The sequence below is a fragment of the Melospiza georgiana genome, chromosome 9, assembly GCF_028018845.1.
Source record: "Melospiza georgiana isolate bMelGeo1 chromosome 9, bMelGeo1.pri, whole genome shotgun sequence".
NCBI lineage: Eukaryota > Metazoa > Chordata > Aves > Passeriformes > Passerellidae > Melospiza > Melospiza georgiana.
In genome coordinates, this window is record NC_080438.1 from 14919870 (window position 1) to 14936827 (window position 16958).

General features: G+C 36.8%; 1 protein-coding gene across 7 annotated transcripts in view; it reads left to right on the forward strand.

Moving 5' to 3' along the window:
• ARHGAP29 (Rho GTPase activating protein 29) overlaps positions 1-16958 on the forward strand; it is a 45052-nt gene that overhangs the window by 20506 nt on the left and 7588 nt on the right. For 4 of the 7 annotated variants that reach the window (XM_058030495.1, XM_058030501.1, XM_058030496.1 and 1 more), the window contains exons 3-15: positions 5627-5723; positions 6080-6152; positions 9859-9919; positions 10421-10558; positions 10847-10911; positions 11360-11470; positions 11569-11649; positions 11939-12127; positions 12364-12501; positions 13771-13961; positions 15785-15951; positions 16462-16590; positions 16784-16882. In XM_058030495.1, coding sequence (XP_057886478.1) covers positions 5627-5723; positions 6080-6152; positions 9859-9919; positions 10421-10558; positions 10847-10911; positions 11360-11470; positions 11569-11649; positions 11939-12127; positions 12364-12501; positions 13771-13961; positions 15785-15951; positions 16462-16590; positions 16784-16882 — 1539 coding nt within the window. Of the gene's footprint in view, positions 1-3354; positions 3621-5626; positions 5724-6079; positions 6153-9858; positions 9920-10420; positions 10559-10846; positions 10912-11359; positions 11471-11568; positions 11650-11938; positions 12128-12363; positions 12502-13770; positions 13962-15784; positions 15952-16461; positions 16591-16783; positions 16883-16958 lie in introns of those variants that run through there. The other 3 variants (XM_058030497.1, XM_058030499.1, XM_058030502.1) reach the window with 2 other exon arrangements.

Genomic DNA, 16958 nt, shown 5'->3' on the forward strand with positions numbered 1-16958 from the left:
AGGAATGAGTCAGCCCCCTACCTCTCAAAAGGAGAAAACCAGCCCTTAAAACTGAAAAGGGGAAAAAAAAGGCTTGCATAGAGTTTAGTAGCCTATCTGAAAATCTTCTTTCACTAGGGGTTGAACTGTCATTTACAAGAGCTGAAAACAAACAGTGCTGCCTCAATATTTGTAGCCATTGATACAAACAAGTACTTTGATACAAAGATTTTGGTAATGCCTGTCAGTGTATTTGTGACACCTCTGGAGATGGAAATGGGGAGATTCAAGACTTCAGGACGCTTTGATGGTACTTCAGCCCTCCTTCTCTGTGAGCAGTGAAGCCTTTGCTGTATGAAAACAGACTACCTCCCCCAACATAATCAGTGGTAAATGTGAAGGCAGTTTGCCTTTAGCACCTGTTTGGTTTTTACAGCTGTTCTTTTTCTGAAGATCCTACTGCTCCAAGTTTATATTCAAACTGAAGTGTAGGACAGCTGGTACTGAGAAAGCGGAAATAAAAATGCAGCACATTGTGGTGATTATAAGCATATCAGACCTCAGATTTGCTTACTTTGACCTGTGTGTAACACATGCGTTCACATGTTTTCATCTGTGGTTATTTCACCAGAGGTAATGCAGCTTTTGAATAAACAGGAAGCTACAAGAATGTGAGGAGCTGGTAGAACATATCCAGTATCCTTTTTCCTCTGGCTTCCCTGTCTTTGTTAATGTGACATTATGAAAAGTTCATGTGACTCATCTGTTTCTTGTCATTGGAGGACAGAACTATAAAAAGATATGGAAGCACTCAGTAGTTGGATTTATGAATAGGAAGAAAATTAACCTGATGTGGAAAATTCTGATGTTTATTTAGGAGAGGATGAAATAGAAACAAACTGAGATTTACACATGGTTCTACCTCCTCGTTTTTGAGTCTTTGTATAATGTCAGAGTTTCAAATCCAGTTTTTCTTTGGAACTTCATGTAGGGACATACTGCTATTATAACAAACAAATGCCTTTTGCTCTTCATTAAATCAGTTACAATAACTTTGGAACCTTAGTGGCTCGTGAAGTCTTAGTGTCTTGTTAAGTTTCTCCTAACTATGACAAGTTGCACTGTGCTTTAATCAAAATGTCCAGTACAGATGGACTACCCCCCTTTAGATTAGTGCATCTGTGAATATTTCAAAGGCTAACAAAAATTAGAGTGCATGTGACCATCCTTCAAGCTTCTTGGCCATTTTTTAGGACCTTCAATGGGAATGAGACAAATGTGCCCCTCGTTCTGCTTTGGATGTTCAATGCTTTTCCTTTTAGATAGATTGAAGGAAAAAATACTTGTATCATGTTACCTGAATCATACTACAGAGAATCATGCTTGGCAGTACAGGTTTGTCATACTTGTGCTGTTTTGGACTAAGGTTGAGGCAAAATGGCAGTGAGAAGAGTGGGGCATGACACATTTGATTTCTCTGGTTATATCTTGGACATGACATGCCTCACTGAGCCTCTTTGGGCTCTACTACTTTTATATGCCTACTTGAGTGCTTCGTGACAAATGTCTTTTAAATGGCACCTCACTTGACCTGGAAGAATTGAGACTTAGCAAAGCATCTTGCTTGGAACCTGTTTAGGCTCCCATTTCTGTAAGTCACTTCCCATTCTGGCACAGCATCATGTTCATAGTTGTTATTTTTCCACTCAGTGCCTTTAAATAGTTGATGGCCCCAGAGAACATGGTTCTCCTGATCCCATACTGAATTCAAGTTTGTACTCTTCTTCTGCTCTTAATTACACCCTTTGACTTTATCACTAGAATGAATACTGATTCCTGGTAAAGCTGAAAATTATACTTGTAGAAGTTTGCTATTTAAGCATAGGCTTTTTTGTAGTAGTTCTGCATCAAAAAGAAATACCTCAAACAAGAAATAAAAAACTGAACTGAAGTAATTGAGTTTTTTTGGTGTATCTGTGATGTTCATTGAGAGCAAAATTTATTATGGAAAGAGTAGGACACAGTTCCTTGAAATTGTCTTGTTGGCATCCAGCTCAAATTGAGGAGGCTGCCAAACCTGGTAGTAAGTACAGGCTGGTGAAATGATGTGGCACTAAGAAACAAAAGTAGAACAGTAGGGCTTGGACAGCCTGTTGATCTTCTCTAGAATACAAGAATGTTCTTCTGCCTATTTCCAATCTCCATACTATTACTCTTTTTACTTATGTTCCTCTCCCCATTTATTTTACATGTTTTTGAAGAAGAGATGTAATAACAAGAGGTATTAAAGTCTTTGTTTTCAGAGAGGGAGTGGTCTTTTGGTCTCTGTTGGGTTTTTTGTTTGCTTGGGTGGTTGTTTTGTTTTTGACATAGTTCTGAAAGGTTTTTGAAGGCATTGTTGAGAGTTTAAAGACAAAACTCATTGCAAAGGTACTCAGTTCTAAGCCAGTCAGCTGGTTGCTTACTTCTTATAAGTCAGCTAGCAAAGCATGGATTGAGGATGTGTTCCTGTCTAAGAAAATACGTGGTGATGCTATCGTATATATCCATCATGTATGAGAAAACTGACCTGCAGAGAGCAAATTGTGAGCTTGCCCAGGCTCTGCAGGCAGCTGGCAAAGCAGCTTTGCTGCTGTCAGTCCTGCACATGTGTGTGGGCAGCAGGCTTGGGGCAGCGAGTGAACTTTGTGCTGCCTCCAGCGTGGCTGTGTCCCATGGGCTGCGAGTTCACTGGGAGCCACCCATCACCTTCTGAAGGCCCTGCTTGCCCTGGGGTCTCCACAGCTGGCAGCCTTTCCTTCATGGTTTTTAGAAGCATTGCTCAAATGTCCTCAGGCAATGCTTCAACTTCTGGGATTCTCACTTCCAAAGCCTTCACAGCTGTTTTGGGTTCCCTAGCCTGATCTATGCTTGATTTGAAGAAGTTTTGATGGCATGACCCAAGTGCTGGAACTGCAGCATACTGCAGCTTTTTAATGAGATTGCCAAACCCACCTTTGTTTGAAGACAGCTTTAGAAATAGAGATCCACTGCAAGCTAGGCTTGCATTTCTGGTACTGGATTTGGATTTTAAAGTACCACTGTCATATGATTTTTTGAAGTTCATTATGTGTCATCTGAAATCTTGCTTTAAAGGATTGTCTAGTTGTATTCTTGCTTTGAAATCTGTGGAACTATAGATAGATAGCTGTCATTTCCAGACACGGCAAGATTACTACAGTTCATTGTTGTCAGTAGCTATTGTGTGCAGTCAGGATGTCCTGGGGAAAGAGAGTGCGTGGTTTAAAGTTGACGTTAAGTACATCAGCATTCCAGTGGTGGTAAGCTAGAAAAAAGCTGGTGGTGTTCTACTGAATTACTAAGAGATTAGATTAACCTGTTTTGGGAGAAGTGAAAAGAAGTAAATCAGAAAAATTTGAGATTTGTTATTCCTGTTGTGATGGATCCTGAAAAGAAAGGATTTCTCTGGCATATAAAGTGTAAAGCTTAACAAAACCCTTCCTGGAACAGGAAGGCAGAGTGAAGCAGACGGCATTTCTTTAGGGAAAGGCTCTCTATATTGATGTCTTGTTAGCTAAGTGAAAGAAGTGCTCTCTCTCTCCGAAGACACTCCAGCTAATGGATATACAAATGTTTCCGTGGTAAGTGCTTTGAATACATAGACAGTTTTTGCTAATTCCTTCTAATTTTGAAACAGTTTGCATTTCATGCCAGCTCTTAAATGATTTTTCCAGTCATTAGGGACTGGTAATCAATAGTTCTTGTGACTGTTGCTGCTTAATGATTTGGAATGCAAAGTTTAGACTTATGCACAACATTATTTCTGCAAAGCTGAGGTTTTCAACTAACCTGAATTTAAAAAAAAAGAAATCCACTGCTATTTACGAAGTTATTAAAAAAAAAAATCTGTGTAGCTTTATCGAATCTCATTTCAAACAAAGGTGCCAGAGGCTTCTTTTTTTTTGTAATTACGAAGTGTAGCTGAACGAAGAGCTAGGAGAAGCTGTAATTTAGTAGTGAACTGTGTCAACAGAGACTGGTAATGTTGTCATAATATGCGAAAATTGTTTTTTGCTGTAGGCTTATTACAACATTATTTTGTATTTGCAAGTAATTGTAAAAATAGCCCATGAGAAAAATATGTATTTTCTGTAATGGCTTTGTATAGAAATAGTTGTTATAAAATGTTGATCAAGTCTGTTGACATACTTTGTAAAAAGAAATGGATTTAACTGTGTTACTTTACTGGTAAAAAACTTTTCCTTTCACAAAGGAAGTCTAATGGGGGAGCAGATTACTGTACTTTCTTTGTTTGTTACCCATTAGTATTTAGGCACCTGGCAGGAAGTTTGAATACTTTTTAAGATTAAAGCCTGTTAATTTGCTGAGAAAATTTGTATAGAATGGGCGACATTTTAACATTATTTTAATTGTACTACTTCTATGAGTCATTGTATTCTATTTGTACTTGAAATGTAAGGAAGACAAACTAACCTTGTTAGATTTTGCAAAAAGTGATGTGGGTTGAGTACCTGTATGTGTGTCATTGCAGTACGTCTAAAATAGGTGTGAGCATATGTGACATAAATCTAGAGAATTAAGAATATTGCATTGCTTAAAAAGATAAACTTAAAAAACAGTAAGCTGAAAAAAAGAAAACCTTAAAAAAATACTAATGTGAAGTTGTCATTTCTCACAATGTAACTCTGGGAAAAACTTCCCTCTAGAGGATGCAGCTTCAGCTCAAAGCAATATATGCAGCTTTTCTACAAAAGATCTCCCAGTCACCATTGATTAAGGAGTTAAGTTGAAGCCCGACAAAAGTGGTCATGCTTTTTGTCTTGTCTCCTTTCTCCCTCTGTCTTCTTGTTTAGTAGTTGTTAATAGAAACTCTGGATGAATCATTCTTGTTTCATTATTCCAGCTTTTTATAGAAGTGTGCTGAATGCCGTGTTGAGTAGTTAAGTACTTGATCACCACTCTAAACCATGTAATTTGTCCAGCAACACTCTTCTTCCTATTTGGGACCACCAGTAGTTATGCTGCATTTCTTCCCCACTTCTAACAGGAAAAACTGAGGAGCTTTTGCCAGACTGTGGAGCTAAGAACTGAAGGGTTTTGCAGTGGACACCACCTTCTGATAACTTTCTGCTTGCCTGTCCTGTACTCAGGCCAGAAATGCTGGATTCTGGATTGCATTCAGTTGAGAGGGCACCCCCACAAACTGTGGCTCCTGTTTGGAATTCTGAAATTTCTGCTCAGAAAAGAAACAGCTGTTCCAATATCTGACTGCCTTTGTGAGCTGCTTTGTGTGATTTCACTCTGGTTGGTAAATTACTGTTTTTGTTCATGCATTACCAACATTTCCACACAAAGCTGCTCCTTAAGTGGGAAGATACAGGAAGCGCAAAAGTAATCTGATTTCATTGTGGGAAGCATCTGGATTGTGTTATTTTTTTTTCTTTAGTGTTTACTTTCTTGCTAATCTTCTTTAAAACCATGTTTTTTCAGTTATTCAGAAAAGCATAATGTTGCATGTTCTGTAGGAGACTTTGTGTATAAAATTTGTCTCTAGGCCTGGTAAACTTGCTTAATTGACACCACCTCTCACCCTTTGGTTTTTTGTTTTTGTTTTTTCTTTTGTAAGCGGTGAACTTCAAAGAAGTTAATGAAGAAAATAAGAGAGAACTCTTCAGTGAAATATTTTCTTCCATTGACAGATTGGCACTCAATTTTGGAAACGTGTAAGTTGGAATCCAGAACAAGTTTTTAAAGAACTCAATGGAGCTGAATCAAATTAAGACAAAATAATAACAAAAGCTTTAGTTTTCTTTTGGACAACTATTTTCTGATAAAGTAATTTTAATTAGCTACATCTAGAACATTTTACTGTTTTGGGTTTTTGTCAGTTTGGTTTTTTCCTTAATAAGGAAATCTAGGATGGTATAGAAATTGCAGAGAATATAACATGTCTATTAAAAATGATTTGCAGAGCTTTTCAAGGACTTATTAGCACTATCTGAATTTCTGAATTCAGTATTACAGAATTGCTTGGTGAGGTAAAGTAATGAAGTAACACAATTCTTTGTTTTTCTGGCAGTGTTTCAGACTTCCTTATGGGAGATGTAGACAATGGCTCGTCATTGGGGCTTCCTGTATCTCGGAGAAGTCGGGTAGGCTGAACACGTTCTCTCTGAGTGTAAATTGATATCTGTTAAAGGAGACTTCAGTTCCACTGAAACTCTCTGCATCTTTGGGCTGGGACACTACCAGTCATCTGTGGTTTAAAACAAGGTTTCAATCCAGGAAAAAAGTGTATTCAACATTTCAAATGCTTGAATGTATTCTAAATGATAGGGATGACTTGACAGGTCTACCTGCTGTCATTGTTTTTGAGATTTTTAAATTGGTTAAGTGAAAATTTCCTGTTAAACCTGGAAACCAAAGGGTTAAGGACTTCATTTTGGCTTTTAAAAACTTGTATTTATGACAAAATTACCTTTTCTTCTTTCGGAGCCCAGTTTGTGCTGTAACTGTTTCAGCAACAATTCACTAAAAGAACTGTCAGCTTATAGGTAGTCAAAGAAAAACACCGATATTTTAAACCTTCCTTTAAATACTCTGAAGGTATGATTGAAAAATGCTCGGTACCAAATTCTGTTTTGAATTTTTGTGTATTGAGAAGCAGACTTTCAGGTAAAGGAAATAAATTTAAAAGTTACATGCAAGGAAAATACAATTGATAATTAGTGTGTATTACAAGCTAAGTTGCAGCAAGGTTAAAAATGTTAGATTATGTATTTTTTTAAAGGCTTTGTTGAAACATGCTTAAGACTTAGCATTTCTTCACACAGGCTTGTGTGCAGCAATCCATGCAGCTACAGCTGAACAGTCTTTTCAGACTTTCACTATGTTTGATAATTCATCTTTCTCTCATGTGTGTTATTCTGTAGCTGCTACAAAACTTATCTTCATAAACAATATGGAGGCTACTCAGAAAACCGGCTCCAGCGAACTTCAATTTAGGTCATTGTTAAAAAATATGAAATAAAATAGCATAGAACCCAGCATCACATGTAAATTAAATGAGATTATTTGAAGAAATACTGGTTTATCTAATTCATTCACCAGCAGAAGGAAATTGGTGAATTTGCCAACATCTTAATCTTGAAATGGTTTTGCATTGCAAAAATATGTGCTCGTGGAAAGAGATGGTCTTATATATTGTATTGTGAAGTGAATGATTGATTTTCCAAAAGATTGCTGTTCTGAACATGGGGGTGAGGAGAAGGCCAAGGGGAAATTTGAAAATAGTGAAATGAAGAAGGAATTCCATTCTAGATGTTTCAGAAGTCAGCTTATATTTAAAACTTTTCTTTTGTAGTATCTCATGCTTTTCCTAATGTGAAGGTGAGCAATTATAAATTTTGGAGCAGGTAGGGTAACATACTTCAGTTTCTTAGAAATCTGTCTGAAATACATTTTCATTTAGGCAAATAAAGACACATTTAACAGGTGAATCATTTCACTTTGATTTACAATTCAGAGAGGAATTTGGAGGCCAGTGAGGAGTTAACAGGAGTTAAATGCAAAATATTTAATTTTCTCTACTTGTGCGTGTTCAGTGATATAGCAGCTAGCTGTATTTTAAACAGGGCATAACATTTTGGTAGAATTTAACATGTAAATACTCTGAGGGTTGATTAAGGAGAAATATTTTAATTGCCTCTTTAGTTAGGGACCTCCCTAATTAAGCTGATGAGGATGGCTCCAAGGAGGGGGGTGGGCAGAGCTGTTCTTGCTTCTCTTGACTGCAGGGGAGTCTACATTCTTTACTTTAGGCATTCCGCTTGGAAGCTTAAGTTTAATGATATGTATACCCCCTCTTAGCAAATGTAATTGCTCTCATTTTAGCTCTTGTAGTTCAACCAGATGTACAAGGTGGAAGCAAAGATTTTTTAATTAAAAACAAAAGCATTTTAAAATATATACTAGAAGAGACCAGACAGACATGTCTGACCTTTCATTATTCAACAAGCTATTTGAATGTTATTTGATGCTGTGCAGATCTGAGAGCATAATAAAGAAGGATAAAATTTTCAAAGTGTGTGAAGAGATTTGCCTGCATTAGGGGGAGAGTTGGGTAGTGAGGGGGAAAAGAGGCAGAAGAGACAGATTCAAGTTGGAAATGAAAGTCAGGGTTTTCATTTTGCTAGGACTGCTGGGATGAGTCATTGGGTTGCTTGAGGGGGGCAAGCTGCACGGATCACGTCGTGATAAGTTGTAGATAAAAGATTTGACATAGATAAAAGCATTTGTCAATGCTTGCTTCTAAAATTTGGTATTACATATTTACAGTGGGTGAATGTGAAAGAATGAGTGACCTTGAATTAGCTGCATTAACCAGTGTGCCTGATTTATTGGAAAGGAGTGAACACTTTTCAGGACTGTAATGATTTAGGTCGTATAGAAATGGGAAAAAATTTTAGGACCAGAACTTAAAAGTGCACCAAGTTAATATACAGTATGGAGCTTTTCTAATTATTTTTTTTTTCTCCCCTAACAACTTTTAAATAATCTTGAAGACAGTAATACTTTACAGAAAATCTGAACTCAATCTAGGAATGTTCAGGCTTTCTCTGCAACCAAATATTGATCCATTGCTAAATTCAGATTTTAGGGTTTTTTTTTTACCAATTTAGTTGGGGACAGCTTTGGATAGATTTCCCACCTGTTCTGGAAAACATTCCATTTTGTTGAAGCTCTCTTGTACTAGACAGCCGCTGTAATAGTAACAAAGGGGGTCTTTAGGCTGTAATTTGATTCTGTTTGATGTCACTGATGATTAATACCTTGCATGTTTTGGTCTTTGGAAAAGCTGCTTCTGCTGTGAAGTAAACAGTGATTCTTGAGAGATTTTTGTGTGATTTATGATCAGTTTTCATTTGCATTAAAAAACACCAAAACTACTTTTATCATTGATAACTGTGCTCCATTTTAGTGAATGTCTGAAAATAGACCAGCGCCAATGGAAATAAGCTGTTCCTGCAAAGCTTGAGGACACTTTGCAGCTATTTCTTAGCCTTTGTTTTCTGTCTGCTTTGTGCTTCAAAGTATTCAAAAGTAGTTTATCCATTTAAAATTATGTAGGGTTTGATTTCTGTCTTTGTTTTGGTTTGGCTTTTAAGGGGGTAGTGGTTACAAAGTAAACTTCTTATTTATTTAAATTTGTTGAGTAGTCAGGTCTACAGCACAGTCTTACAAATAATTCAACTTGCACAATTCAAGGGGTAGCAAAACGCAGTGAGGACAAAGGTAGGGATGACGTGATGTGCTAAATTCCTTTTATTATTGAATTACTTTCTGTCAGGTTGTACTGATTCTCAGGGTTTCATTAGCAAGTGTTACCAGTCAACTGTTGTGCCTACAGTGCACCACCTGCAAGTAATTTACAAAAAACTTTATTCCCTTGAGGAAGAAATACAGGATTATAATGGCTTGTAAAATGGTGTCTGTTTTATGTATCTGGCATTAAGTCTGTGTGAAAAGGTTTTTAAAAGATGGGTAGGGATTTAAGAAAAGCTGAAGCTCACTTAATTGTTTAACAAATCTGGTTGATATTTAACTCTTTCATTACAGACTTTCAGAGTTGTTGATGTAAAGGTATATAATGATTCCTTGCTATTTATTCTTTTTCATTTGCTAGCAATGGGGGTTTAAAAAATGTTGTGCCTTAGATGAGAGGGAGTGATGCAGTTTGCTTTATCTGCTCTATCTGTGAAAAAATAAAGGGGCTGCTAATGCCATCTATCTTGTTAGCTTTCAGTTCTAGTGAGAGATTTGCTTTGCTAACTTAATGTTTTATTTCTTGCATACCAGTCTTTTGAGAATCTTTCTGTGGAGTCTGGGGGTTCGCTGCATGAAAGGGATGATATTCAAGGTAGGTCATTCATTTAGCATTGATAAACACTGTTTTGTAATCTGTGGGGGTTTTTCTTGTAAAAATGTTCTAAGTTGCTTGGTCACTATTTTATACCTATGCTGCCTTTACAACTTCACTGGGGGAAAAAAAGTTATTGCTAAGGTTTCATTTGTTTGTAAATAACCAACCCAGGCTGCCTTTTTTTTTTTTTTTTTTGGCGGGGGTGGGGGGGGAGAACTAAGGCCTGAAGCACCTTCTGTGTGTTGTCATAGGATTGGTGTTTGTTGGGTCACTTTCTTGAAGAAAGTTATGCTGACCATATGATTACTCCAGATAAAATACTATGACCCTTTAATTTGTTCTAAAACCTCTGTCAGTCCTGTTTAGAGTCAACTAGCATTAAAGACCAACTCAAGATCAGAGCTGCTTAAGCATTCACAGTTGGCTAATACTGGCTTTGCTCTCAGTGTGTGGTCATGTCTAAAAATCACTTCTTTGTGTTGGATGCTTTATTTGCAGGACATCTTCGAGCAGAGGAGGTTGATAGCATGCTGCTAAGAAATGACAGTGGAATTGAGTCGGCTCTGTCCTATGCTAAAGCATGGTCCAAATATACCAAGGATGTAGTCGCATGGGTAGAAAAAAAGCTTAGCTTGGGTGAGTGGCTCTTTCTGGCATTTAATCAGCTTTGTCATGATGAAATTAAATCTGTTGTCAGGCCTCTGTGCTGCAGACTGTCAATAATGTGATTTCTAAATTAGTAGCTGTTCCGCTGAAGTTGGACAGAGCTATCATGCATTTCCTACAATTAAAGGCCTGTAACAAAGTGAAGGTGGTCCCCTCTGTGGTCTGTTTGTTAAAGGAAGACTGTAAAAAGCATTTAGCATGTGTTATAACTGTTGTTGTGTTATAATGTAAACAGTAAATGTGAAATTTTTTTAACAGAAGTGGAGTGTGCTAAAAGTTTAGCAAAAATGGCTGAAACTGCTAAAGCTGTTGTTGGACACCAGGTGAGTGTATACCTTTGGGGCTTTATCTTAGTCTTAAATCTTTATTGGATGGCTTGCCCAGGAGTAAAACTCCTATGTTGAGGGATTTATTTTTAGGCTGATACAGAATTGATTTATATGATAAAGCAGTAGTTAAAAAGATCTTCATTTAACAAATGGAAGGATGTGATGGAAATTGGTATATATAATATTAATTTTGCTGCATATGCAGATCCACAATATTCTTTTTTCTGACTAATATTTTGTATGCTTTGTGATTCGGGCTTGTAGACTTTTCTCCTAGTAAAATGAATCACAGATGAGTTAGTAATTTTCTGCATTCATATCTGACATTCATACTATTTTAGTAAATAATTTACTAAATTTAATTGAAAATCTAGTTCAGTTATACAGACATTCAGAATGTCATTAACCTGTCTTACCTAGAACATGTGCTGTATAATTTTAGGATTATATGCCATTCCAGTCAATATTCATTAATGCTTTTCAAAATGATATTGAGAACAGTCAACTTTGGCAACAAACAGCTGCTGCTCTCCAGTCTAACAAATTTGTGCAGGTATGTTTAAAAAAAGAGACAAGAGTCTATATAATTACATAGAATATTCAAAAAAGCCTATATGCCTTTAATGTACTCCATTAATATTTCCTATTTAGCCTCTTCTTGGAAGGAAAAATGAGTTGGATAGACAAAGGAAAGATATCAAGGACCTTTGGCAGCGAGAACAGAAAAAAATGGTTGGTAATTCTTTATCTTACCTGTTCAGTCTAGAATTCTTCAAAAGGATGAAACTTTCAAACTAGCCTGTTCTGCACCTAAATTCACACATAGTCTCTAGAGTTTGGTGAAAGTAGATGTAACTGTCAATTTCATGGCAGTCTGGCATTTGTAAGAGGGTATCTTTCAATGTCAATGTACTTGGTAGTGCATCATACAGACCTGTGCATAAGCCTCTTTAAACATCATATTAAAATACTGAAAAATTAATGTTGTTTATTCTTCTTTATCTCTGGCTGCATTCTGCAGCAAGAGCTGGAAGCTGCTCTCAGAAAAGCCAAGTTGCTGTATACCCAGCGTCAGGATGAGTATGAAAAGGCAAAATCCTGCACTGCTCGTGCTGAGGAGGAACAGCTTAGCTCAAGTGGAAGCTTTGTGAAAGATTTCAACAAGCAACTTGAGAAAAAACGAAGGCTAGAAGAGGAAGCTCTTCAAAAGGTAAAGAGGTTTGTTCCTTGCTTTTAAAGTTAAGTCTATACTGGTTTTATTCATGTTTTCCCAAGGAGAGTATTTGAGTAAGTTGAGTTCACATTTTTAATTTTAATCATGCTATGTTCCTTTGGGTTTTTATCTTAAAAGGGAATCTCAAATACAAGCATATTGAGTGGAGTTTTTCTTGCTTCTAGTATCAAGGCCTGTAATCCATCAACTCTTTATACTTGTGTTTTCTCTAGGCCGAAGAAGCCAATGAGCACTATAAAGCAAGCATGGCAGAGGTTGAAGAAAAAAGAAATTATTTGGAAAACTTTAAAAGTGATGTTTTAACACAGCTTCGGGAGCTTATTTACCAGTGTGATCTTACCCTTAAAGCTGTAAGCATGGTCTTTAAAATACATTTTGCACAGATATTTATATATTGTTAGAACTAAGAGAAGGCCCCGTAAGCCCCGTTTTAAATGGAAAGTTTTCAAAGGACAGATGTCATGCCAACAGTAAAAAAAGGAAAACTTTTAATCTGTGTTCCCTTTCTAGTAGGAGTTTAAAAGCAAACATTGGCGGGGGGTTGAATGTTTCTGGGTGTTTCATAAGCTGTTGCCTTGCAAGCACCCTGACTACACAATCCTTAAAAAATATCTCTTCAAAATTTTGGTGGCAGTAGTGTTCCTCTGTTGCTTAAGAGTACAGCTTTCTTTGCTTTGATTAGTACATTAGCAAAGATGTTTGGATCAAGCCCAGCATGGATATTAGCACACTTTAGCCTTGCTGGCAGTCTCAGTTACTGCAGGATCCTTTGTGACTAGTAGACTATACTAGTTTATTGGTGGAATAGGGAAGTGATGGTCAAAACTGCCTATGACATGCGCAGTTCTAAAAAAAATCTTGAGGAATGTAAGAAATCATTATGTCAAGAGATGTTTGGGGGCTTTTGTTTGTTTTTTTTTCTATTTGTTTGTTTAGATGAGACAATGAAAATTTAATGCTGGCATGGGGAGGGAAAGTAAAATATCAAACAACGCTGCTCCACAAGCAACCCTAAAACAAGCCCATAAGAGCAGTAGAAAGTACAGACAGACTTGTTAGTTCAAGTATATTTAAATTGCAGACTACTTTGTAACCCAAAAGCTGACAAAGCAGTTAGGCAGTGTCCCCCTTCTCTGGTCTCTAACATGTGATAAAATCTTTTAGAAGTGTTAGGTAATTTAATGAAGAAAGTGTTCACTTAATCTGTCTGCTGGGACAAGACAGTACGGAGCTCACCTGGGTTTGGAATTCCAGCTACTTCATTATTGTAGTGATGACTAATATTCACTCCAGAACATGAAAAAAGCCTTTCTGATAGCAAAAGCCCTTGTTGTTTACCTTGATCAACCAAAAGTGAGAAAAAATTGGAATTGCTTTTGCTAGTGGGGAGGATTCAATAACCCAGAGAGGAGAGAAATACTCATGTCTCTATTACAGATGAAGCTTGTTCAAGTCTCCTGAAAGTTGACTGTAAAAAGGAACATGTTACTATTTTCTAGAAGTTTTCTAGTCTAATTGTTCAAATAATCTTCTGCTAGGGTATTAATTTGAGTTGAGCAAAGTGTAAGTGAAATATTTAGTAAATGATCTACAAATAATGAAAATCTTTCTCCCAACAGGCAACAGTTAACCTGTTCCAGCTGCAGCATGCTCAGGTTGTATCTCTGCCAGTTAACTGCCAGTCCCTGTGTGAGAGTGCCAAACTCTATGACCCTGGTCAGCAGTATTCAGAGTTTGTGAAAAGTTTGCCAAAGGATGGTGTTCCTGTTGAATCAGGTTGTTTTGAAACCCAGAATTCCCAGGTTGATGGGTAAGTGCCAAAGTACAGGTGGCAACTACTTGGTTTAAAATGCAACGCTTAGGCATATGTGTTTAACAATAAAACAATATTTTTGGAGGAACTAAAGGAGTATTTTAACATACTTTACTATTCTCTTAGTCTCATCTTTTAAATGGTAAAATTATATATAATTTTTGACATTAAAATCTGCCTCTGAATTCTGAGGCAGAATGTTATTTCATGCAATAATACTTGCTAAAGCATTGACAATTGTTGTGCAAGACTTTTTACTATTTTAATATAGATACTGGTTAATATGAAAAGTGTAAGTTTTGGATTTGGTAGGGTTGTGTGGCAGTAGTACTTGAAAATCAGAAATTTAGAAAGTCTGAAGAGGTAGTTTTCCTCTTCCACAAGCCCTGCTGCTGCATACAGTAGTTTCTTTCATACTGTTTACATTTGGCAACTTTTTGGCAGGAAATGTGTCTCGATTTCTATCTCATGCTATGTGCCTAAAAAAAGCTCAAAGTCCATTTGTAGGGACATGTTACACCTTAATTATTTTTTCTCCAATGTGTATGAAATAGAAATTGTTATTATTAAACTATGAAAGCTCCAACTAATATGGAAGTAAAGACTTCAAGATAAAGACAGCTCCTTGTGTCAGCATGCCAAATGCTTTTCCACCTTTAATTTGTTGTAAAATGGTCATCTTGGCACTAGAGAAGCAGAATATCCATTTCAATCTGTGTGTTTCACAGTTCTACAGGAAAGCGTCGTCATCGTTTTTCAAAAGGAAACTAAAAACAAAAACCCAAATGCTTGAGTCAGACTTCTACCAACAAAAGGCAGGAAATTCAAAGTTAAAGCTGAGATTCTTAATTCTTGTCTGTAAATTTCCTGCCTTTTAAGACTGATTTAGGCTATACTCATAAACTTTGACTTTGGGGGATTTAACTATGTAGCTCCCTGAGAGACTGATGAGCATGAAATTTCCAGCACTTTATGTGCTCTCCCAGCTATTTACTGCTTGACATTTATAGGAGCATGTTTTTTCTCCTCCTCTGCCCACCTTTTATTTTCTTTGTCACAGCCTTGTGATTCATCATGTACTTGATCATTTTTATTGTTTGATTCTGCATTAATTTAAGGGACTGTTCCTTGAACAAATGCAAATTTGAACGTTTTTCAGTCTCTGTTTCCCTTAAGCTTGATAGGGTAGAAGTGATTAAGAAACAGCTTCCTGACTGCTAAACTTGGCCAGCAGGCTATTTTGTCCCCAGGGTGCTTCAGCATTTTATGGTAATTACTGTTAACATTATTCTGTTCTTACAGTGAGAGTGGATTTTCAAAATGGACTGACACTCTGGCAGCTTCAACACATTTTCTGTGCATTTAAAAAGCACAATATGTGAACACCTGTGTTTATAGGGGATGGTCCTGATGGCTGGTTAGAGAATCTTTTGGAGGGGAAAGCATAATCATAGAATACAATGGCTTCTGACTATTCTTACCTTCAGATGAACAAATAGGCTGTTTTTTCAAAGTCTGCAAGATAATGTTTATAATACATGAAGAAGTGGAAAAGATGATTCTCTCTGGGTGTAGAGAAAACACTGGGAAATCTCACATACTTAATTGAAAATAAATGACCACTCTTCTTTTAATATTTTTATTTTTAAATTTTGGAATTAAATTTAATTATGAGAATGACATGTCAAAAATGTATGCTCATTAATAGTAATTAAATGATTAAATGTAGGATTTTTTGTGCCCAGGGTTTAAAAAAATGCATTACTTTTCATTAATTTCTGTCTTTTTCATTCTTCAAATTATTTTTTTTCTTTCTGAAGGGTTTTTAATAAGCAATCAACAAACAGCGTCCATACATCCCATGGTAACTTATCTCAGTGTTCAGGAGATTTTCCTGCTCAGGCATTAGATGATGTGGGAAGCCCAATTTATCATCGTTCGCAAAAGGTTAGAGAGAAGAGGTCTTCCAGCAACACAGATATTCCAGGTAGTTCTTCTATGTTTGTTTTGGAGCTCAGTCTCTAAGTAAATAATTTTTTTTTAAAAATGTAACACTGAAGGATTAAAAATGTATTATAAAGTTCAAAGCCTATAAAACATAATGTACTTGAGCATTATAAGGACAAATGGAAACCTGCCTGATCCTAGATCCTTTGACAAGAAAGGTGAGATACAATTCAAACAGCAAGTACTGTCAAACTCAGTGGACTAAACTCTTCCAAGTGAAACTCTAGCAATTGAAAATCCATTGGTTTTGTAAGTTCCATGTTGATTGCAGGTCCTCTGCAAAAGCACAATTGTCTAGTTTCTGAAATTAATTTTCTTAGCCCCTGAAGCTTTTACAGGAATATATGTCCTGGGGTTTTTTCACTGTCTTGCATGTTCATGTATCTTGTGCAGTTTTTCCTCTTTTGAATATATTCGTAGTTAGTTTTCAGTTTAAAAAATGTAAATTTTGTCTTTGACATTTGGAATTTGTGAACTTTCTTTTCAAAAGCAGTGCGAGGCCCACCACCATTCAGGTCATGGTCAGTTGGCAACCAGAGTGGGGGAATGTGCAGTGACTCTGAAAGTGCAGGGGGGAGCAGTGAGTCCCGGTCCATGGATTCTCCATCTGCCAGCCCAGGTACAGCTGCCCTCACTGCTCTGCTAACCTGAACTCTTTTCCCTGCACTGTTTCACATTATGTGAAACAGTGCAGGGATTATCAATGAAGACATTGTTAAATAAACAAGTATTGAGCAGAGCATGTAATGAAAACTGAACACTTGGGTGGGACTGATACTTACAACTTCCTGAAAACTTTTATCATCTGTTAGGGGATTTTAAAAGACGACTTCCCCGAACACCTTCCACTGGGACTATGTCATCTGCAGATGATCTTGATGAAAGAGAGCCACCATCTCCTTCAGACTGTGGTAATGTTGTTTCTGAAGTCCTCAGAAGATGCTTTTTGTTACATTGTGTGGCTTTTCTTTCTAATGTTCTTAAGAA